The 25,439-nt window shown below is 46.0% G+C and overlaps 1 protein-coding gene across 1 annotated transcript in view; it reads left to right on the plus strand.

Moving 5' to 3' along the window:
• CELSR3 (cadherin EGF LAG seven-pass G-type receptor 3) overlaps positions 1–25,439 on the plus strand; it is a 297,920-nt gene that overhangs the window by 159,135 nt on the left and 113,346 nt on the right. The window contains exon 4 of the mRNA XM_068254819.1: positions 24,319–24,541. Coding sequence (XP_068110920.1) covers positions 24,319–24,541 — 223 coding nt within the window. The remainder of the gene's footprint in view (positions 1–24,318; positions 24,542–25,439) is intronic.

The raw sequence follows: 25,439 nt of genomic DNA on the forward strand, positions 1-25,439 counted from the left end.
GAAATAATTGTCAGATCCTGTCAGTAGGATGGGATATTGCATTATGTGTACCCAGCATGACGTCCTACCATATTATTATACTGTATTGTGCGTGGCTGAGGGAGACCTTTTAAGAATCCCCCCCTTGAAAATCCTGGGTTTGCCCCTGGTTCTTTAGATTCTTTAGTGCTTCATTAACGTAAGCTTCTGCTGGCTCTTGTACAGGATGTCAGGATCAGCATTGAAATACAGCTCTGCTTCCTCTTCCCGCACTTGATATTCATGATCATCACTGCTATAAAGATCCATCTTTCCATAATGTGATTGCATTCAGAGAGAAGGTTTCCATCTTGATGGAGGCAGACAGTATCCCTGGGCACATCCTTACTTCTGGTAGCGTTTATGTCTTTGGAGAACTTTCTTCTGTTTTTCAAGGTGCTGGGCTCTTTTAGCTCACATCTTATTTACTTTTACTGTATTTATTTTTCCTATAAAACCTATAACATTCCCTTCTCATAGGCGCGTTATCTTCTATATTTTTTATTCCTGCTCTTTGAGGCCGGTTTTACACTTTGCACCGCAGAAATGAGGCGTCATCTGACCCTACGTCTGGGTGTGGTGACAGGATCATATGCATAGGCCCGCCCTCTGGCTAGTGACGTACTCCCTGCTGGACAGGAAGCACGTCACTGGGATTCCCACAAGTCTGTGCATGGGCGTCATGTCGCACCGCGCTCCAGCCGTGCACCACGCCTGCGTCACCTGTTGATTTGCAGGATCCTTGAGGTAGGCACAGTTCATGCTGTAATGCTCTGCAGACTTTGCATCAAGATTGCGGCGAATTTGATACTTCCGATCGCATAACGGGAATTGTGCAAGTCTCCATAGACATACATGTCTCTTGCGATGAGCTGCGGCAAGAAAGAGTACCACGTGACGCAACAGGTCCAGTGTGCAAGGGGTCTGAATGTATTTTTGCATGTTTTTGTTTTTTAGTTTCACTGCTTGTTTACATTCTTTTGCATATCGATCTTTAGTTCTAGATCTCTTTTTATAACTTATCACGTTCTGTGGCTCACTGACTGTTGTCTCTTTAAAGTAAACCTGAACTAAAAATAAACTCATTAAATAATTAATTGTATGTGTAGTACTAATAGTATATAGACCCTTTCTGCAGTCTTATTTTCTTATTTTAAATTTCAGAGTTAAAATTTGATGCCTGCACAGCAGTAATGTCAGTGTGAAGTACAAATTGGCTCACTCAGCTGCCAACAGAAAGAAAAAATAACGAACATTTAAATTTTTCAGCTCTCTTTTACTGCAGTGTTTGCTCATCCAGATAAAACTAATTTGCTTCTGTTATGCTGCAGGAGAGCTGAGGTTGCATTTGACTTGATTTTCGAGTGCTTCATTTGCATGCAAAAAGATTTCTCTATTAAGAACGATCGATTTCCGTCTGAAATCAATCGTTCCCGTCGATCTGTCCGTGCGGAAGACTTCGCTCGATCGCCGGCGGGTCGGGAGTGCGTCGATAGCAGCGTTCGAATGCCCGACGACCGACACTAGCTGCAATACATTACCTGCTCCGGCTGGTGCGTGTCCCTTGGTCTCCGCTGTCCCTTCTTCATGCTCGGCTCCTCCAGCTTCACTGAACTTCCTGTCCTGGCAGGAAGTTTAAACAGTAGAGCGCCCTCTACTGTTTAAACTTCCCCAGCAGGAAGTTCAGTGAAGCTGGAGGAGCCGAGCACGGAGGAGAAGACAGCGGAGACCAAGGGACACGCGCCGGCCGGATCAGGTAATGTATGCGGGGGAAGGGGGCGGCGGCAGATTCACAGATTGTGATCGGTTTCATGCTGAAATCGATTCACAATCTGTTTGCAGTAGAGGCAGCCATACGATCCCTCTCTGATCAGATTCGATCAGAGAGGGATCTATCTGTTGGTCGATCTGATAACAAATCGACCAGTGTATGGCCACCTTTAACCCTTGCAGTGCAGAAATTGAAGTGAACACATGCAAGTTCTAAGTAGGACTAGTACTATATACCCATGCTTATCTCACCCTGACCCACCAAACTGCAGTAAGATTGCCGTGCACAGGGAGCGCACGTCAGTTTTACTGATTATAATCCTAGGTGAGCACTGTCCGTTAACCTAATGGCGCCATGTGTTTTACCGTCAGGGCTGTGGAGTTGGAGTCGAAGCAATGTTTGGGTACCTGGAATTGGAGTAGGTGGTTTCATTAACTGAGGAGTTTGAGTCGGATGATTTTTGTACCCACTCCATAGCCCTGCAAGGGCGGTGGAGTCTTAGTCAAGGAGTCAGAGCAATTTTGAGTACCTGGAGTCAGAGTTGGTGGTTTCATCAACTGAGGAGTCGGATGATTTTTGTACCGCCTTCGCAGCCCTGGTATCCGGGATAATACGCGCATTACTATGGTGACATGCTTTACCACTGCAATGCACGCGTTACTTCGGTAATGCGCGTCACTAATGGATTAACAGGCGGCGCTCCACCGATGTCAGTACTGGTAAAATTGCCATGTACTACCTGCACATGGCGAACCTTTCCTTAGTTTGGTAAATCAGGGCCCATGTCACGTTTTAGTTCAGGTGCGCTTACCCAACTAACTTTCATCAATACTTTGGTTCCGATTTCAGGCATTACGTTTTACAGCGGATTCTTTTTGATGTGCTCTTTGTATAGCAGATTAAATTTCTCACAATCCCACTTTTTTGAACGAATTCTCCCTTGTTTCCTGCAATTTTCTTTCTCCTCTCTGCTCTTAATAAATAATGATCTGAAGCCTAATCTCCCTCCTGAGTGATTTCACATTCTGTTTAGATGATGCACATCTTCATGATATCAACTGGTGGTTGATACCGCAGCCCTTATTTCTCCCTAGTATTTTCCACGTTCTCAGGTGAATATTTGTTTGTCGGAAGCCTTCAATCCTTTAGTTCAAGAAGCCTTTGGATCTCTTCCGGAATCTATGGAAGTAATTCTGAACATGAGCAGCTCCATACTGAGCACATGCAAGCGCAGATTCTTGCATGCACATTAGCCACTCATCTTAGGAAGTACTCAGGGATCCAAGTATTTCCATAGCCTTCCGAGGAGACCCAAAGACGCTGCCGGCAGTACATTTAAACATGGAACAAGCGGGGGCGTGGCCGCAAGCTCATGGCGTGAGGACGTGTGCAGAGTGAGCTCCCGTCCGGCAGGTCCTTTTACAGCTATCCTGACCGAATCCTAACTCTTTTCAGAGCTTCCACCAAGCTGCTGAGTACGCACCTGATCCGGGATACCAGGCATGACGACTCCCCGCATCTCCACCGCCGCTGCTAAGCTGGAAAAATTCCGCCGCGGGAATCAAGATGGCGCTGAGGCCCCACTATCCCCGGCCTCTGAGGACGGAAATCCGGATCCTACGGAGCCTGAGCAGCCTACACCCACTCTAACGCAGGTCCTGTCAGCCATTGCAGACTGCCAAGCCACCCTAGCAGTCATCACCACTACGCTGGGTTCAGTCCGAACAGATGTCACCTTCCTGAGACAGGACCTGGGCGCCCTGAAGGACCGCGTGTGTGAATCCGAGAAGCGCATAAGCGACCTCGAGGACTCGGTACGCCCGCTACAAAAGGAGATGAGCCAGTCCCAAAAGAACATCAAATCCACGATGGACCGTCAGGAAGATCAGGAGAACCGCCAAAGACGCTCCAATGTGCGGATAGTAGGCCTCCCAGAGAAGGCCGAAGGCAACGCCCCAGAGCAGTTCACAGAGGCCCTGCTGAAATCCCTCTTTGGCGAAGGTACTTTCTCTCATGTTTTCGTGGTGGAGCGTGCCCATAGAATCTCCCCTAACTTCCCCGCTCCTGGGCAGCCCCCACGCACTTTTATCTTTAAACTCCTAAATTACAGGGACCGTGACGCGGTCCTGCGTGCTGCACGGGAGAAGGGCGCCATCTCCTTCGAGAACACAACAATCTCTTTCTACCCCGATTTCACCACCGAAGTACAGAAGCAAAGAGCTAAATTTGCTGCGGTTAAACGAAAATTGCGTGATCGCCAACTCAGCTATGCAATGCTCTATCCTGCCCGACTGAAAATCCTAGCAGATGGTAAATCTCACTTTTTTACAGATCCTGACGATGTGTACACCTGGATCGACAAGCATACCAAAAAAAGCCCCACTCGATCCTCTCCGAATCGCTAAGGTACTATATTTTATTACCCCCCAATTTTTCGCCCTTTTTTGGGACTGCACTACTTGTCCATATGTACCACTGTACTGATTCCCGCTGGAACCTCTGCTCTACCTTAGCAAGTCCCCCCTGAATCGGGAACTATGCTCTACCTTAACAAGTCCCCCTGAATCGGGATCTAGACTCCTATTTTGCCCAGACATGGGCCTATAAGCCCTGGAACATTACTTTTGGTACTAAACTCCTGCCTTGTTCTTTTTCCTAAAATATGTCCGCAACTCTTTACCCTACTTATTTTACAGGTTATAACATAGACTATGGGTGAAGAACTCTGTTCCCCCCCTCCACCCCCTGTGCGTGGTCACTATCACTGGGAACGTCTCTAAGATTACTGTTACTACTGGGCTGCTGTGTTAATGCCAATTAGTTCTATATTGTGATGTTATGCAGTTAATACCTAGCGTACTACAGCTATTACCACCTCGGTTTAAGATATATGTAGTTATGTTTGCTTGCCGATGCTCTGGTGCCTGCTGGACGGACCCGCTCCGTGCCGTCCTACCACCACCACACCCTTTCTCTTTGCCTACACTTGTGTAGTGACTTGTTTACGTGCCGGTTCATATAACTGAGTGGTCTGGAAGAGCTAGTTAGCCCCAGTCTGCTCACTTGTCCCTGCACGTTTTGAAGTTGGGTTTAAGCTTCACTTAGCGGTTACAGTGAAGCAGGGTGTTTACTTGGGTTTATTTTCTTTAAGTATGTTGCTTTTCAGGTTATTCATTGACCCTACAGGTTTACTCTTCACTACACACGACATAGGTTCATCATACATCCATGAGGACAATTATCCGTTATTTCCCTCTCTCCCAACTATAAAAACTGATTATCCACATAGCCCACTAGATGGCACAAAACACTAATGGCTTGAATATCATCTGTTGGAATGTGAGAGGCTTAAATGACTCTATTAAACGCTCTACGGTCCTAACCTATATAAATAAGAAGAAACCTGACATCCTAACCCTGATTGAGACACATATCACAGGCAGCAAGTCTAAGACCATGGAGAGGCACTGGGTGGGCAAGGCATATCACTCAGAGTTCTCTCAATACTCCAGAGGGATCTCTGTGCTTATTAGGAGATCCATCCCCTTCTCCCCTCACTCTATTAAGATTGACCAATATGGTAGGTATGTTTTTTTACACGGTCTATTATACAACAAACTTATATCCCTATTGGCCTTTTATATTCCACCTCCATATTCCTCATTACTCCTTAAAGAAGGCCTACGCTTCATATCCGCATTGCCCCTATGCCCTAATATTTGGATGGGCGACTTTAATATGGTCTGTAATCCGGCCATAGACAGATTTCCTGCTGGAGCTAATAAAATAACAGCCTTTGCACACCTCATGAGCGAGCTGTCTCTTGTTGATGCTTGGCGCAGTGCCCACCCGGTGTCTCAACAATTCTCATGCTTCTCCGCCACACATAACACCCTGTCCAGATTGGACCACTTCTTTGTTTCTAGAAACTTGATGCCTGTGATTCTGTCCGTTGAATTCTTTCCTCGCATTGTCTCTGATCACTCTCCAATCAGTATGACAATCCTCTGGGATGACACCCCCACACAACTTATCTGGAAGTTTAACCCCTTCTGGCTCTCCCTGTTTGCATCAGAGGACTGGCTAGTGGACAAGTTGACACTCTTTTTTCAGATTCACAAAGATGAAAAGGACAGGGCACTTGTCTGGAACTCCTTTAAACCATACTTACGTGGTCTCCTCATTAGTGCCGTATCACACCATAAAAGAGAGACCAACAAATCTATATACGACCTCCAGTCTCAAATTCCGATACTAGAACAAACATACCTGTCGGACCCCTCTGGTGCGAGCGAGAGTGCTTGGAAGGGGGCGCAATCCCAACTCACCCGTTCACTAAAAGAAAAGGCCCAGGCCAAGGCCTTCTTTTACAAACAAACCTTTTATGAACTGGGCGAAAAGACAGGCACACTTTTGGCTAGAATGGCCAAGGGTGGGAACTCTACAAGTGTCATTAGCAGCATTAAAGACACGAATTCTACTTTAATTACTGGCCCAGTTCTCATTAATAAAAGATTTGCCTCATACTTTCAGGACTTATACACAGCCAAATCCACCTTCTCTCGTGAGGAAGCCGAGATTTTCCTATCCGAGATCTCCCTCCCCCGCCTTTCCCCAGAACAGGTTGAGCTACTAGATGCCCCTATTAGCTTGGATGAACTTGAATCAGCCATCCACTCGCTGCCCAATAAAAAAGCCCCTGGACTTGATGGTATTCCCGGTGAGGTCCTTAAGAGATTCTCAGAGATTATCTCATCCCCCCTGCTCCAAACTCTCCAATTTGCATTTGAGCAGGGCTCCCTCCCCGAATCTATGCGCACTGCTCTCATAGTTCTGATTCCCAAACCTGGAAAAGATTTAACACTTTGTGACTCTTACCGTCCGATCTCTTTACTCCCAACAGATGTTAAGATTCTAGCTAAAATCCTGGCTCTACGACTAAACAAAGTCATACTATCTCTCATACACAACGACCAAACAGGATTTATGCCCGGCAAGAAAACCTCACTTAACATCAGAAGGTTGTTTGCTAACTTGCAAGCTAATCACTGCAATTGTGGCAGTAGAGTTATTATTTCCCTCGACGCTGCCAAGGCATTTGATGCTGTGGAATGGCCTTTTCTACTTGCAACGCTTTCCAGGTTTGGGTTCGGTGAAAATTTTATCAGATGGGTGCAAATTCTATATAATGACCCTAGGGCCCAAATATGTACTAATTCTAACATCTCAGACCCCTTTCCAATAGGTAGAGGCACCAGGCAGGGCTGTCCCCTCTCCCCCCTATTATACGCACTCTCCGCTGAACCTCTCGCCTGTAAAATCCGTGCAGATACACGGATTACTGGCTTAAAAATCGGCGCCATTGAGGAAAAGATTAGCCAATATGCCGATGACACGATCCTATACCTGGCAGATCCCCACACATCCCTCACCACAGCCTTTGAGTTCATTACAGAAATGGGCGAATACTCAGGCCTGTCAATTAATTGGAACAAATCCGTTATCCTTCCTCTGGATGGTTTGAGAATCTCGGCTTCCTCACTACCATGTCCTCTCCAGGTAGTTACTTCATTTAAATATTTGGGGGTGACGGTTCGGGCCTCCCCGTCCTCTTATTACGAGGACAATGTAGCACACCTAATTTCTCTCACCCAGAACAAACTGATTTCCTGGACAAAATTGCCCCTCTCAGTTATGGGACGGATAAACTTAATCAAAATGGTCCTTATGCCTAAAATCCTTTATATTCTCCATAACTCACCTGTACATATTCCAATACGGTTTTTTAACAAAATTAGATCCCTAATATTATCAATAGTGTGGAACAGATCTAGGGCCAAACTTAGACATGCAATACTTCAGTGTCCCACTTCATTGGGCGGGGTGGCCCTGCCGTCCCCTCTTTTATACTATATTGCCTCCCAACTAGAACACCTAGCGCACTGGTTCATAACAAATTCCCTGCAACCCCCAGATCTATTAGGATTCTCCGCCACCGAGTGCAATATGAACCTCCCATTCGCACTTCTTAAAAACACTCTTACCGCCCACTCCCAAACTAATACCATTTTAGTACAGGCTTCTAAAATATGGCGAATGGCCAACAGACTGATGTCCATCTCTATATGGGAATACCACACACCACTATGGCAAAATCCCAACCTCCCTGAGCTACTTAAACTTAGCCACACCTTTTGCTGGGCTGAAGTCGGTATACTCTACATGGGTCAGATAATTACAAACTCAACCTTACGCACATACGCTGACCTACAAGCTTGCTATTCACTACCCCCACATTTTCAGTTCATGCACCTACAACTGCAGCATGCACTACACTCGCAATTCCCCAATGGTCTCCCACAACTTGAGAATTCAACTCTCATGGAATTTCTCAAGGAAGGCCCAATACCTCATCACATTGGCATTCTATATAATGCACTAAACGAACACACTGCTGCTGCAGTTATGGAGAAATCCAGGGACAAATGGCTGCAATGTGATATACAGATAGAGGACGAGGAATGGGAAGATTGTCTGCTTGCCACCCGCCTAGTATCCCCCTGCATCAAAGACCGCCTGACCCAATTATATATAATTCACCAAAGCTACCTTATTCCCAAACAGATCTCCAAGTACTCCACCAACACTTCTAATACCTGCCCTAAATGTTCTCTACCAAATCCCACCTTTCTACATTTGATATGGCTCTGTCCTCCAATCGCCATCCTATGGAAGCAAGTGGTAGACTTTATTCATGATACCATGGGTTCTCCAGCCACCTTAGACGTTAAATGTTGTATCTTAAACATATATGACGAAGATATAAATAAATTTGACAAGTATTTTTTAATTGAAACTTTGTTTGCGCTTAAACTATGTATTGCCTTTAGATGGTTATCCCCTATCTGCCCCACCTTTGGGGAATGGAAAATTAAAGTTAAAAACTTGCTTCCTTTTAAAAGACTGGTTTACCAGCACAGGGGATGCCCGACTAAATTTAATAAAATATGGGACAGATGGCTGGACAAGACTATTTAAGTTGCTCTACAGTAATTTATAAGCTGTTAATTGGCCTGTCTCTCTTCTCCTTCTCCTCTACAAACGATCCCCACCCTCCCTTACCCAATGCCCCTCCCCCACTGGACCTCTCCTCTCTCCAACTGATGTATGCTTTGTCCTTTCCACTTCTACTATTCTCCTCCAGTGTTCTAATAATGCCATGGAACTCATAGATAAACTCTCGTGGATATGTTACTTATTAGTTATGCTTTAAGATGAGCTGTATGATGTCTACTGTACTCTGTCTTTTACGGTTCTGTACTACAACTCTGGTAATGTATCAACATCCAGTATATTCTCTACATATTTAACATGTATACTCTGTACTGCTCTTTCTTTTATACTCAATAAACCTTTTGGTCAATGAAAAAAAACATGGAACAAGCAGTGGAATCAGACAACACAAAGAAGACCGGGAAGGCTCTGTAGTTACAGGTATCCTTTAAAGAGAACCCGAGGTGGGTTTGAAGAATGTTATCTGCATACAGAGGCTGGATCTGCCTATACAGCCCAGCCTCTGTTGCTATTCCAAACCCCCCTAAGGTCCCCCTGCACTCTGCAATCACTCATAAATCACAGCCACGCTGCTGACAAACAGCTTGTCAGAGCTGGCTGTGTTTATCTCTATAGTGTCAGTCTGCTGCTCTCCCCGCCTCCTGCAGAACTCCGGTCCCCGCCTGCATCCCTTCCCTCCCTGCTGATTGGAGGGAAGGGATGGGGGCAGGGACCGGAGCTATGCAGGAGGCGGGGGAGCAGCCGAGACTGACACTACAGATGTAAACACAGCCTCACAGCACGGCTTTGATTTATGGGGGATTGCAGAGTGCAGGGGGACCTTAGTGGGTTTTGGGATAGCAACAGAGGCTGGGCTGTATAGGCAGATCCAGCCTCTGTATGCAGATAACATTCTTTAAACACACCTCGGGTTCTCTTTAATATTTAAAATGGCTTATATTTTGCAATGGTCATGTATAAATTATTTAGCCGGTGTTGCACAACGTAAAATCTTTCCTCACTGATATACGTTCTTAAATTTATCAGAGGTGGCAACTGGCAAGGTGCATCACTGTGGAACGTTCATTTGTTGTGTGTTCTGAAGTGAGCAGAAACTACAACTGATCTCCCAGAGTACCCTGGGAGGAGAAGGCTTCATGACATCATAGGATAGTATATAAAGTGTTTCTGATGCTGAAACCAAGATAATTAACGTAAAAGATGATATCCTGAATAATTTACTACACAATACTTTATGAGGAGTGGGGAAGGACCATCAACACTCAACCTTGAATTCAGTTGATCTTCAAAAAAGGTGATTTATGTAAGAACATTAAAAAAAACGACCGCCCCCCTCCCCAACCGTGGTGATCCCTAGAACAACAGTGATACTAGAGGTTCCCAAAAATGAATGAACTGTTTAAGAACCATTTAAATCAGGTACGCCTTAGTCTTACCTTTATATAAGACTTTTAATGGATATATGCACAAAAAGACAGATAATGCGTTTCACGGTACCAGACCACTTCTTCGGGTCACTAGAATGTTTCTCCCAGGAGAGCAGTAGACAGCATAAGTGGCTTTCCTACTTTATCACAGCATCCTGTTTTGCAACTTTATCTCATATCCTTTACAGTTCAACGTAAAACTCTTCTTTATCTTTATTGGCATCTTCTGTTGAAGAGTAAACTCTGATGAAAGTTTAATTTAAAAAATTGTACTTGGATTCAACAGATCCTCTTGTTGATCATCTCAGTTCCCAGAACAGCTGGACTTGTTTTGTTTTGCACAATGACTCCTGTTCCATGCCTTCCATGTCTGTGGCGACTTCCACTTGTAAAATAATGAATAATTCTTCTTACATATTTAATTTGTTCCTCACCAACACGCTTCCCGCGAAGCAGCTTTTCTGCTTAATATTTTTTTTAACACCACTGCTACTTTTTCCATCTTCCCTGTTTACCATATTTTGTACATTCCGTGTACCAAATTTTACTTGCAAAGACATTATTTTCATCATTGTAGTCTGCCTAGATTGTTTCTCTCCAGGTTCTTCTATTATAGCAAAAATGGCTCCGAGGGATGGAGTACTTTCATGTCTAACAGTCCTGGGACCTCCTGCCACTGCAGGAACTGCATCCCCCAGGAACTGCTCCCCCTTGCAGCCTCAAAGTAAATCCAGGATTAGGGAGGGCTAGCCCTCTCAAACCCCATCCCGGTGCCTCCCTCCTGTGCTGAGTTGATAATTTACCTGTTTCCAGCGGTAGGTCAGGTCCACAGTCCTTTTCTCACAGCAAGTGGGCGCTTCACAGCTTCATATCTCCTTGTGGCTCCTGATGCATGTCATGTGACCTGTAAAATCGGGAGCTGTAAGGAAGTGTGCTATTGTATGGTGCTCAGCTGCAGGGAGAAAAGGAGTGTGGACGTCCTCTGACCTGCCGCTGGAAGCAAGTAATGCATTATACTCTGCTGCACTACTCTTCTTATATCTGGGGGGCACAAAGACCAGCTATGAGGAAGTATGGGCCAAAAGGCACAAAGGCTCTACTTCTATGTTGGGGGAATAAAAACTTCTATGTTGGGGGTGGGGTACAATGGCTACCTAATATTGCTATCTTGGAGGAAATGGGGCAAAAGGGTTACCTAATACAGTATAATCTCGTTATAGTAAACTCCAAGGGACGAGGAAAAGTGGTTTACTATAGCAGAAGTTTACTACTGTATATCAGAACTTGTCCAAGAAATGTCCCAGCATGCCCTGGCACATTTTCTGTTGCAAAGGAGCAACTCTGTTCTCCCATTGGAGGTACAGTAGAAGCACTTGGACATTTGGCGGACTACAAGGTTAAGTATACCTTAGGGCTGCATAACCAGCCTGGACAAATCCCTAGTACAGAATCCAGGGCTTAAAATTTGCAGCCGTCACTGAATAGAGGCAGCCGCTCACTTCCTGTGAGTGGTTCCGATACCTCCATGCGTGGGACTTCCAGCACGTGTCCTGCAAAACTTTCTGCTCACACTTGAGCCAATCATGGAGCCTCTCTTCAAAATGTAGCCAATCATGGCACAAGGGTGCAGGGGAGGCATTAGAGGACACGGAGGACAACGGAGAATACAACAGAGGACATAGGGCCCCAGGAGGATAGAGGAGTACACTGGTACAGAGGGGGACACTAAAGGTACAAGGGGGACACAGGGGCACACAAGAGGTGGATCCGGCAGAGGAATAGTTGGCACAGTGGGGAAGGCAGGAGAACACACAGCACAGGAACTTGTGTTTATAGAAATATAAGACATCCCCTGAAAATAAGCCCTAGCACATCTTTTAGAGCAAAAATGTATATTAGACACTGTTATTTTCGGGGAAACATGGGTAATCTATCAGTTTGTTAGTGATACCTACCAGCAAATAAAATGACTGTAGGCTACGATCTTCCTATTCATAAGAATAGGGAGGGGGGGAAAAAAGGCGTACGTATTGTAACGTCGCCCGTTAGTTCGGCGCAGGGTGAGACAAATGGCAGCTCACCTTGCTGCCCCTGTAATTCCCGGCGGCGTAAAATACTATTCCCCCCTCGACGAGTCTTAACAACTCAGGGGGACACGTCATTTGGGGTCCGCCTATTGTCAGCATCCAGATTACACATATGGGGGTGCGGACTGTGGCATTGCCGTTATAGCAGCACCAATATCAGGTGCTTTGTGGCCATTTTCAATCATCGAGATGACCTGCTTTGATCAAAAAGTACCTTGTCTGGGGCATCAAAATGGCCAGAAACTGCCCTGTACCCGCCCATGTGTGAAATACACCCAGCTGGGGACAAAAGCACCATTCAAGTCCGAAAGTGCACAAAATTTTAAAAGAGCAATACAAACACTTTGAGAATGTATCTCTTTAGATCTCCGCGGGATACAATCACATGTTCTGTCGCTTTACAGGACATTTTTCATAATTGGATGTCGCGGCTGATCTGCCGTTCGACCTTTAATCTCCTGATTGTTCAGCTGCTGGCGTCCACGGTCAGGCGTGTTACTTGACGTGCAGCGTACGCGCGCCACATGTAAAGCGTCCTGTAGAACACGCTGACAGCTGCTGCGTCCGGCCCGCTGCCCGTCCGGAGACTTGTCACAGCCAATCAGCCTTGAGTCCTCGGGATGTTTTGTTCTGCCGGTATAGCGAAGGTCAAGGAGGCAGCGTATCACCTGACTGATGGAGAGATGAGGCCACGCTTCCTCTCAGGCCATGCATGACTCAACCTTGTTGTAAGAACATGACCCAAGACCATTGTTGTCTTGCTGCAAGCGTTATTTTTGTCAGGTTTTTTTCACTTCTTAATAAAACAGAAGAGTTTGAAGCTGCACAGTAGGAACGCAGCTGACTAAACTGTCAAAAATACTTTTTGTGTGAAATGTCTTTTATTGTAACAGGTTTATAATGGGATCTAGACAGTCCTAAGACTCAAAAACGCTGCTGAAAGCTCTCTGATGGGCACCAAGCCCAACACTGTATCAAATGAATATGACATATACAGTAGCAATAAAAAGTATGTGAACCCTTTGGAATTATATGGATTTCTGCACAAATTGGTCATACAATGTGATCTGATCTTCATCTAAGTCACAACAATAGACAATCACAGTCTGCTTAAAGGCTACCCGAACTGAAATGTGACATAATGAGATAGACATGGGTATGTACAGTGCCTAGCACACAAATAACTATGCTGTGTTCCTTTTTTTCTTTCTCTGCCTGAAAGAGTTAAAGATTAGGTATGTAAGTGGCTGACTACAGTGTGACCCTCACTGATAAGAAATGCCCCTTTTTTTTACCTCTTTCTTGCTCTCAGATGCCATTTTCTGCCAGGAAAGTGTTTTATAGTTAGAATTTCTTATCAGTGAGGGTCACACTGTAGTCACTTCCTGTCTGAGTCAGGACTGAGTCAGCCACTTGCATACCTTATATTTAACTCTTTCAGGCAGAGAAAGAAAAAAAGGAACACAGCATAGTTATTTGTGTGCTAGGCACTAAACATACACACGTCTATCTCATTATGTCACATTTCAGTTCGGGTATCCTTTAAACTAATACCACACAAATAATTAAATGTTTCCATGTTTTTATTGAACACATCATGTAAACATTCACAATGCAGGTGGAAAAGGTATGTAAACCCTTGGCATTAATAACTGGTTGAACCTCCTTTGGCAGCAAGTCTTCAACCAAACATTTCCTGTAATTGCAGATCAGACGTGCACAAATATGGTAGACACCTCTCACCTGGCTTCTGAATTCTCCTCTACTGGCTGCTGTGCCTGGCAATACTGTTTTTGGCTGGATTGGGGATGATGTGTGGGCTGAAAGGCCTGGGAGTGATGCTGTGGCCGATGCTGTGGCTGGGTTGGCTGGCCGTGATGCTGTGACCTGGCTGGCGGTAATGCTGGGCTGTTGAAGTAAATGCTGGCCTGACTGGTGGTGATGCTGTGGCCTTTTTGACAGTGATTCTGGGCTGGTTGGCTGGTGGTGATGCTGGGCTGGCTGGCCTGGATAGTTTAGGTAGTGACAGGTGCCCCCTAGTTAAGGTAGCGCCCGGAGTCCCCCAGTTTAGGTAGCGACAGAAGCCCCCCAGTTTAGGAAGTGACAGGCACCCCCCAGGTTATTTAGTGACAGGCGCCCCCCAGGTTAGGTAGTGAGTGACAGGGACCCCCAGGTTAGGTAGGGAGTGACAGGGACCCCCAGGTTAGCTAGTGAATGACAGGCGCCCCCCAGTTAGGTAGTGAGTGACAGGGACCCCCAGTTAGGTAGTGAGTGACAGGGACCACCAGGTTAGGTAGTGAGTGACAGGGACCACCAGTTAGGTAGTGAGTGACAGGGACCACCAGGTTAGGTAGTGAGCGACAGGGACCCTCAGTTAGGTAGTGAGTGACAGGGACCACCAGGTTAGGTAGTGAGTGACAGGCACCCCCCTCACCTCGCAGCCAGCAGCGTCAGACCTTGATCAGCGGACGACCCGACCAGGTAGATCAGGTGCACCACGCTGTATATGCGGAAGTGATGTCACTTCCGCATATCAGCGGTGTCCGTTAGGTCCTAGCGCCCGCTCTATCTGGTCGCCCACTGATCGAGGTCTGACGCTCTGGCAGCGGTGGCCAGGAGGGGACAGCAGGCACCCCTGGACAACAGATCGGTGGCACCTCAGGACAGATTGGGGGCACGGGCCCCCCCAAAATGGGGTTAGCGACGCCCCTGACTTCAACCAAACGTTTCCTGTAGTTGCAGATCAGACGTGCACAACGGTCAGGAGAAATTCTTGACCATTCCTCTTTACAGAACTATTTCAGTTCAGCAGTATTCTTGGGATAAATATATCAATAAAATTGTGCTCAGGATAGACCCTAAACCTTGCAAACGTGGTTCCCGTTCTCTAATTGCTGTATCAACAATGTATAACTGCGATATTGGTCAATTCCAACACCTCCCACGTGTATCACTCGCCTTCACCTTTAAACCAGCAGCACCAGTGCCAGGACACCCCCCTTGTGCCCGCACTCACCCCGAAAACCTCCTGAATATCCGGAGGTGAGAATGACAGCTCTGGGTGTCAGAAAGGCATAATCCACGGCTACGTGTCCGCTTACTCCAAGTGGAACTCTAAGCCTTGATGTGATAATTGACAACAACGTGACCTTGAACTACAGTGTGTACCATACATGAAGGGAACTGGACTACTGCGGTGAACTGTTTTAATTACACCCTGGCTTTGAGCGCGTTTTTTTTACAGAATATTCTTGGAATGTCTGGTGTAAATCACTTTCTTGAGGTCATGCCACACCGCATCTCAATTGGGTTGAGGTCAGGACTCTGACTGGGACACTCCAGAAGGCGTATTTTTTTTCTGTTTAAGCCATTCTGTTGTTGATTTACTTCTAATCTTTGAGTCGTTGTCCTGTTGCAACACCCATCTTCTGCTGAGCTTCAGCTGGTGGACGGATGGAGTTCTCCTGCAAAATGTCTTGATAAATTTGGGAATTCATTTTTCCTTTGATGATAGTCATTCCGTCCAGGCCCAAACCTTGATTCCCCTACCACCATACTTCACAGCTGGGATGAGGTTTTGGTGTTGGTGTGCTGTGCCTCTTTTTCTCCACACATAGGCCCATATGCAATTAACTTTTTCTCCTTAGTTTTCTCCTATTTGATATTTTTAAACTTGTGAATAAAATACCATTTAAGTCCCTAGAAAGCAAGAAAATACTCAAAATAATTTTGGTAGCACTTTTCCATCTACTTTTCAGTATTTTTTTTTTCAGTTGAAGAGTGCTGGAAAGCTATTTTAAATAGAAGTTGAAAAATGATCTCTTAGGTGAAAGCCCATAGTGTTGTGTGTTTCCTCCAAACAACTCAACTTTGGTTTCATCTGTCCACAGAAAATGTTGCCAGTACTGCTGTGGAACATCCAGGTGTTATTTTTGGGGGGGACCGCAGTTGCTTCCTGTGGTATTCTCCCATGAACTCCATTCTTGTTTAGTGTTTTACGTACAGTATCATAGATTCGCTAACAGAAATTTTAGCAAATGCCAGAGACTTTTGTAAGTCTCAAATCTCTGGTCATTGCCACTAATTGCGGCTTTTATAATGGATGCCTACCCTTTGTTCCAAGCTGTATCTGACGCCCTTTTTACCGGCTTAGCTAGTAACCCTTAACCCGCTTGTACACATCCCCACTGCCCAGGTAATAATAAATGTATCTATTCAATCATTCTTAGTAGTAATCAATTCCTCAATGTCCTCAATGCGGTTTATCCTCTCTGATAGAGGGAGGAGACGTGGATTTCCACTAAGCAGGTAGATGTGCCTGGATGGTGTAATGGTTAAGGGCTCTGCCTCTGACACAGGAGACCAGGTTTCGAATCTCGGCTCTGCCTGTTCAGTAAGCCAGCACCTCAGAATCGGAATCAGTTTAATCGCCGAGTACGACAGGCGTCGCACCCGGATTTTTTTGTGGTACACACGGCATGGAAAGTTGTTACATGTGAAAAAGAGCATTTAGACAATAGACAGACAGTGGTACAGTAGAATGCAAGATAAAACAATAGCTATATAGTCTAGACCATAGCGAGATTATAACAGGCATAACTTACAAAGGGTGCAACGTGATTTGGACAGCTTGGGGAAAGAAAGTATTTAAATGTCTGGCGGTTTTAGTAGGGATGGATCTGTAGCGGCGACCCAATGGCAGGCGGTCAAAGTAACAACTGCCAGGGTGGGAGGAGTCATTCCGTATTTTATTTGCTCTTGACCACAGTCTGGAGGTGTGTATAAGGTCCAGAGGTGGAAGGGATGACCCAATGATTCTCTCTGCGGTATTGATTACTCTCTGGAGCTTGAGTCTGTCACTCGCAGTGGCACCTGCATACCAGACGACAATGGAGGAGCAGAGGAGCACTCAATGGTGGCAGTGTAAAAAGTTGTCATCAATTCCCGTGCCATCCCAAATTTCCTCACCTGCCTCAGGAAGAACAGCCTCTGCTGGGCCTTCTTCTGGACCTTGGTGGTGTTCTCAGCCCACTTTAAGTCATTTGTGATGGTGGCACCTAGAAAGCGGACGCTCGACACCCTGGAGACGTCGGTGCCTTCAATGGAAACTGGGTCGAGTGTGTGAGGGTGCCTTCTGAAATCCACTATCAGCTCAACTGTCTTTGCTGCGTTGAATTCAAGCTGGTTATCCTTGCACCACCTGCAGATGCGTTCAATCTCATTCCGGTATGCATGTTCACCGTCGCTGCCAATAAGACCTAGGATGGTGGTGTCATCTGCAAATTTTATGACCTTGACCGAGTTTTCAGCTGATGTGCACCTGTTCAGTAAAAGACATTGGGCAAGTCTCCCTAACACTGCTACTGCCTATAGAGCGTGCCCTAGTGGCTGCTGCTCTGGCGCTTTGAGTCCGCTAGGAGAAAAGCTCGATATAAATGTTATTTGTCTTGTCTTGTCTATGGCAGCCTTAACCACTTCCCGACCGCCCACTACACAGGGGCGGCGGGGAAGTGGAGCCCTTCAGGACGGCCTCACCCACAGAGGCGGCGGTCCATTTAAGGGCATGGGCGGAGCGATCGCGTCATCCGTGACGCGATCCTCCGCCGGCTCCTGTCACCGCTCGCTCGCCGCAACATCCCGCCGGCTATACGGAAGCGCCGGCGGGATGTTAACCCCGCGATCGCCGCATACAAAGTGTATAATACACTTTGTAATGTTTACAAAGTGTATTATACAGGCTGCCTCCTGCCCTGGTGGTCCCAGTGTCCGAGGGACCACCAGGGCAGGCTGCAGCCACCCTAGTCTGCACCCAAGCACACTGATTTCTCCCCCCCCTGCCCCAGATCGCCCACAGCACCCATCAGACCCCCCCCTGCCCACCCCCCAGACCCCTGTTTGCACCCAATCACCCCCCTAATCACCCATCAATCACTCCCTGTCACTATCTGTCAACGCTATTTTTTTTTTTATCCCCCCCCCCTGCTCCCTGCCCCCTCCTGATCACCCCCCACCCCTCAGATTCTCCCCAGACCACCCCCCCAGACCACCCCCCCCTGTTTACTGTATGCATCTATCCCCCTGATCACCTGTCAATCACCTGTCAATCACCTGTCAATCACCTGTCAATCACCCGTCAATCACCCATCAATCACCCCCTGTCACTGCCACCCATCAATCAGCCCCTAACCTGCCCCTTGCGGGCAATCTGATCACCCCCCCACACCAATAGATCGCCCACAGATCCGACATCAGATCACCTCCCAAATCCATTGTTTACATCTATTCTCTCCTCTAAACACCCACTAATTACCCATCAATCACCCATCAATCACCCCCTATCACCACCTGTCACTTTTACCTATCAGATCAGACCCTAATCTGCCCCTTGCGGGCACCCAATCACCCGCCCACACGCTCAGATTGCCCTCTGACCCCCCCCTTATCAATTCACCAGTGCATTAATTACATCTGTTCTTCCCTGTAATAACCCACTGATCACCTGTCAATCACCTGCCAATCACCTATCACCCATCAATCACCCCCTGTCACTGCCACCCATCAATCAGCCCCTAACCTGCCCCTTGCGGGCAATCTGATCACCCACCCACACCATTAGATCGCCCGCAAACCCGCCGTCAGATTACCTCCCAAATGTATCGTTTACATCTGTTATCTTCTCTAAACACCCACTAATTACCCACTAATTACCCATCAATCACCCATCAATCACCCCCTATCACCACCTGTCATTGTTACCTATCAGATCAGACCCTAATCTGCCCCTTGCGGGCACCCAATCACCCGCCCACACGCTCAGATTGCCCTCAGACCCCCCCCCCCCCTTATCAATTCGCCAGTGCATTAATTACATCTGTCCTTCCCTGTAATAACCCACTGATCACCTGTCAATCACCTGCCAATCACCTATCACCCATAAATCACCCCCTGTCACCCCCTGTCACTGCCACCCATCAATCAGCCCCTAACCTGCCCCTTGCGGGCAATCTGATCACCCACCCACACCATTAGATCGCCCGCAAACCCGCCGTCAGATTACCTCCCAAATGTATCGTTTACATCTGTTATCTTCTCTAAACACCCACTAATTACCCATCAATCACCCATCAATCACCCCCTATCACCACCTGTCACTGTTACCTATCAGATCAGACCCTAATCTGCCCCTTGCGGGCACCCAATCACCCGCCCACACGCTCAGATTGCCCTCAGACCCCCCCCCCCCCTTATCAATTCGCCAGTGCATTAATTACATCTGTCCTTCCCTGTAATAACCCACTGATCACCTGTCAATCACCTGCCAATCACCTATCACCCATCAATCACCCCCTGTCACCCCCTGTCACTGCCACCCATCAATCAGCCTCTAACCTGCCCCTTGCGGGCAATCTGATCACCCACCCACACCAATAGATCGCCCGCAGATCCGACATCAGATCACCACCCAAGCGCAGTGTTTCCATCTATTCTCTCCTCTAAACACCCACTAATTACCCATCAATCACCCATCAATCACTCCCTATCACCACCTGTCACTGTTACCTATCAGATCAGACCCTAATCTGCCCCTTGCGGGCACCCAATCGCCCGCCTACACGCTCAGATTGCCCTCAGACCCCCCCTTATCAATTCGCCAGTGCAATATTTACATCTGTTCTCCCCTGTAATAACCCACTGATTACCTGTCAATCACCTATCAATCACCCATCAATCACCCCCTGTCACTGCCACCCATCAATCACCCCCTGTCACTGCCACCCATCAATCACCCGCTGTCACTGCCACCCATCAATCAGCCCCTAACCTGCCCCTTGCGGGCAAACTGATCACCCACCCACACCAATAGATCGCCCGCAGATCCGACATCAGATCACCACCCAAGCGCAGTGTTTCCATCTATTCTCTACCCTAAACACCCACTAATTACCCATCAATCACCCTCTGTCACTGCTACCTATCAGATTAGACCCCTATCTGCCCCTAGGGCACTCAATCACCCGCCCACACCCTCAGAATGCCCTCAGACCCCAGCCCTGATCACCTCGCCAGTGCATTGCTTGCATCTATTCCCCCCTCTAATCACACCTTGAGACACCCATCAATCACCTCCTGTCACCCCCTAGCACACCTACCCATCAGATCAGGCCCCAATTTGCCCCGTGTGGGCTCCTGATCACTCGGCCAAACCCTCAGACCCCCTTCCGATCACCTCCCCAGTGCATGGATTGCATCTATTTTCCCCTCTAACCACCCCCTGAGACACCCATCAATCACCTCCTGTCACCCCCCTAGCACTCCTATCCATCAGATCAGACCCAATACAACCAGTCATCTAAAAGGCCACCCTGCTTATGACCGGTTCCACAAAATTCGCCCCCTCATAGACCACCTGTCATCAAAATTTGCAGATGCTTATACCCCTGAACAGTCATTTTGAGACATTTGGTTTCCAGACTACTCACGGTTTTGGGCCTGTAAAATGCCAGGGCGGTATAGGAACCCCACAAGTGACCCCATTTTAGAAAAAAAAGACACCCCAAGGTATTATGTTAGGTGTATGACGAGTTCATAGAAGATTTTATTTTTTGTCAAAAGTTAGCGGAAATTAATTTTTATTGTTTTTTTTTCACAAAGTGTCATTTTTCACTAACTTGTGACAAAAAATAAAATCTTCTATGAACTCGCCATATACCTAACGGAATACCTTGGGGTGTCTTCTTTCTAAAATGGGGTCACTTGTGGGGTTCCTATACTGCCCTGGCATTTTAGGGGCCCTAAACCGCGAGGAGTAGTCTAGAAAACAAATGCTTCAAAATGACCTGTGAATAGGACGTTGGGCCCCTTAGCGCACCTAGGCTGCAAAAAAGTGTCACACATGTGGTACCGCCGTACTCAGGAAAAGTAGTATAATGTGTTTTGGGGTGTATTTTTACACATACCCATGCTGGGTGGGAGAAATTTCTATGTAAATGGACAATTGTGTGTAAAAAAATCAAACAATTGTCATTTACAGAGATATTTCTCCCACTTAGCATGGGTATGTGTAAAAATACCCCCCAAAACGCATTATACTACTTCTCCTGAGTACAGCGGTACCACATGTGTGGCACTTTTTTACACCCTAAGTACGCTAAGGGGCCCAAAGTCCAATGAGTACCTTTAGGATTTCACAGGTCATTTTGCGACATTTGGTTTCAAGACTACTCCTCACGGTTTAGGGCCCCTAAAATGCCAGGGCAGTATAGGAACCCCACAAATGACCCCATTCTAGAAAGAAGACACCCAAAGGTATTCCGTACGGAGTATGGTGAGTTCATAGAAGATTTTATTTTTTGTCACAAGTTAGCGGAAAATGACACTTTGTGAAAAAAAACTATTAAAATCAATTTCCGCTAACTTGTGACAAAAAAATAAAAACTTCTATGAACTCACCATACTCCTAACGGAATACCTTGGGGTGTCTTCTTTCTAAAATGGGGTCATTAGTGGGGTTCCTATACTGCCCTGGCATTTTAGGGGCCCTAAACCGTGAGGAGTAGTCTTGAAACAAAAATGACCTGTGAAATCCTAAAGGTACTCATTGGACTTTGGGCCCCTTAGTGCAGTTAGGGTGCAAAAAAGTGCCACACATGTGGTATCGCCGTACTCGGGAGAAGTAGTACAATGTGTTTTGGGGTGTATTTTTACACATACCCATGCTGGGTGGGAAAAATACCTCTGTAAATGACAATCTTTTGATTTTTTTACACACAATTGTCCATTTACAGAGGTATTTCTCCCACCCAGCATGGGTATGTGTAAAAATACACCCCAAAACACATTGTACTACTTCTCCCGAGTATGGCGATACCACATGTGTGGCACTTTTTTGCACCCTAACTGCGCTAAAGGGCCCAAAGTCCAATGAGTACCTTTAGGATTTCACAGGTCATTTTGAGAAATTTCGTTTCAAGACTACTCCTCACGGTTTAGGGCCCCTAAAATGCCAGGGCAGTATAGGAACCCCACAAATGACCCCATTTTAGAAAGAAGACACCCCAAGGTATTCCGTTAGGAGTATGGTGAGTTCATAGAAGATTTTATTTTTTGTCAAAAGTTAGCGGAAATTGATTTTAATTGTGTTTTTTCACAAAGTGTCATTTTCCGCTAACTTGTGACAAAAAATAAAATCTTCTATGAACTCGCCATACTCCTAACGGAATACCTTGGGGTGTCTTCTTTCTAAAATGGGGTCATTTGTGGGGTTCCTATACTGCCCTGGCATTTTAGGGGCCCTAAACCGTGAGGAGTAGTCTTGAAACGAAATTTCTCAAAATGACCTGTGAAATCCTAAAGGTACTCATTGGACTTTGGGCCCTTTAGCGCAGTTAGGGTGCAAAAAGGTGCCACACATGTGGTATCGCCGTACTCAGGAGAAGTAGTATAATGTGTTTTGTGGTGTATTTTTACACATACCCATGCTGAGTGGGAGAAATATCTCTGTAAATGGACAATTGTGTGTAAAAAAAATTAACAAATTGTCATTTACAGAGATATTTCTCCCACCCAGCATGGGTATGTGTAAAAATACACCCCAAAACACATTATACTACTTCTCCTGAGTACGGCAATACCACATGTGTGGCACTTTTTTGCAGCCTAACTGCGCTAAGGGGTCCAAAGTCCAATGAGCACCTTTAGGCTTTACAGGGGTGCTTACAATTTAGCACCCCCCAAAATGTCAGGACAGTAAACACACCCCACAAATGACCCCATTTTGGAAAGTAGACCCTTCAAGGTATTCAGAGAGGGGTATGGTGAGTCTGTGGCAGATTTCATTTTTTTTTGGTGCAAGTTAGAAGAAATGGAAACTTTTTTTTTTTTTTTTCTCACAAAGTGTCATTTTCCGCTTACTTGTGACAAAAAATAATATCTTCTATGAACTCACTATGCCTCTCAGTGAATACTTTGGGATGTCTTCTTTCCAAAATGGGGTCATTTGGGGGGTATTTATACTATCCTGGAATTCTAGCCCCTCATGAAACATGACAGGGGGTCAGAAAAGTCAGAGATGCTTGAAAATGGGAAAATTCACTTTTTGCACCATAGTTTGTAAACGCTATAACTTTTACCCAAACCAATAAATATACGCTGAATGGGTTTTTTTTTATCAAAAACATGTTTGTCCACATTTTTCGCGCTGCATGTATACAGAAATTTTACTTTATTTGAAAACTGTCAGCACAGAAAGTTAAAAAAATCATTTTTTTGCCAAAATTCATGTCTTTTTTGCTGAATATAATAAAAAGTAAAAATCGCAGGAGCAATTAATAAGCACCAAAAGAAAGCTTTATTAGTGACAAGAAAAGGAGCCAAAATTCATTTAGGTGGTAGGTTGTATGAGCGAGCAATAAACCGTGAAAGCTGCAGTGGTCTGAATGGAAAAAAAGTGGCCGGTCCTTAAGGGGTAGAAAGCCCTAGGTCCTCAAGTGGTTAAAGTGGACCCTTAAACAGGACACAAGGAAAACATAACAGAAATGCACCCTGTATGTATTTAGAGAATTTAGCCTGTGTAATTCCCCCTTATTTGTGTCTAATCACTACTTGTAATTTGATCTCCCCCTGTGTCACATGTCTGCCTATGGCATATAAGCAGATAAGCCCATTTGATGCACAGGCTGTAAACAATATGTCTGCTTCCATGAATCAGGAAATATAAACAGTGCAGATTTATTTTAGGATTTGTATCAGCTGTAACAAATACATGTTTTTTGTTTAAAGATTATTATGCTGTTGCGTATCTTTTAGAGCAGAGAGGAGTTCTGAGTTCAGGTCCACTTTAAGCAGGTGTCTGAGCAAAGACCTCTTATATTGTCTGAGGTTGCTTGTAATGCTAAGCAGTGATTGTCTATAAATGTTCCTCTTGTCTCTCCCCCTCCTGCAGGTGACAACTGTGAAGTGGACAGTGGCTCAGGTCGTTGCAGGCCAGGCGTCTGCAGAAACGGGGGAACGTGCACCAACTTGGCAGAAGGAGGTTTCACCTGTCAGTGTCCGTCTGGAGGCTTCGAAAAGCCGTACTGCGAGCTGTCAACACGTTCCTTCCCGCCCAAATCCTTCGTCATGTTCCGAGGGCTCCGGCAGAGATTTCACATGAGTCTGTCGTTGACGTAAGTGCCGCCGTCTGCTCCCGTTGTCTCTGTGATGGTAAACGCTCTGTCCTCGAGTGACCGTCTCTTATGTCTGTCATATTCTGTGTCTTTTTAGATCATTTTTATGTTTTTTTTTTATGCTGGTTGATACAAGAAATGTCCTTTTAAAAAATACACCTGTCTTATGTTTAAAGACTGGCTTGTGCTTCTGAGCTGAACCAAAGTCCTGCATCGGTCCTGATTTTAACATGCTGTCTCTTTTGTGGGGAAAATTCAACCTGCGCAACATATGTGGGCTTAGACCATGGTAGGACATTAGACTATTAGTATGGTAGGAATAGATTGTGGGCTCCTCTGAGGACAGTCAGTGACATGACTATGTACTCTCTAAAGTGCTGCAGAAGATGTCAATGGATTTGGAAGATCCTGATTTGCTGTGATGTCTTCCTGGTTTAAAGGACAACTGTAACGAGAGGGATAAGGAAGGTTCCATATTTATTTCCTTTTAAACAATATTATTTACCTGGCAGCCCTGCTGATCTATTTGGCTGCAGTAGTGGCTGAATCGCACCAGAAACAAGCATGCAGATAATCCTGTCAGATCTGACAATAATGTCAGAAACACCTGATATGCTGCATGCTTGTTTAGGGTCTATATCTAAAAGTATTAGAGGCAGAGGATCAGCAGGACAGCCAGGCAACTTCTATTGTTTAAAAGGAAATAAATATGGCAGCCTCCATATCCCTCTCTTTGCAGTTGTGCTTTAACACATGATCATGAACAGCAAATCAGAGCCTTACAAATCTATCAGCTGATCTTACTGATCACATGCTTCTCCATGAACTCTCCTAGGCAGGGCATCACTATTCCGTTCTATTTAACCTCCTTGCGACCGCCTAACGCCAATTGGAGGTC

The sequence above is a fragment of the Hyperolius riggenbachi genome, chromosome 9 (assembly GCF_040937935.1).
Source record: "Hyperolius riggenbachi isolate aHypRig1 chromosome 9, aHypRig1.pri, whole genome shotgun sequence".
Taxonomy (NCBI): Eukaryota; Metazoa; Chordata; class Amphibia; order Anura; family Hyperoliidae; genus Hyperolius; species Hyperolius riggenbachi.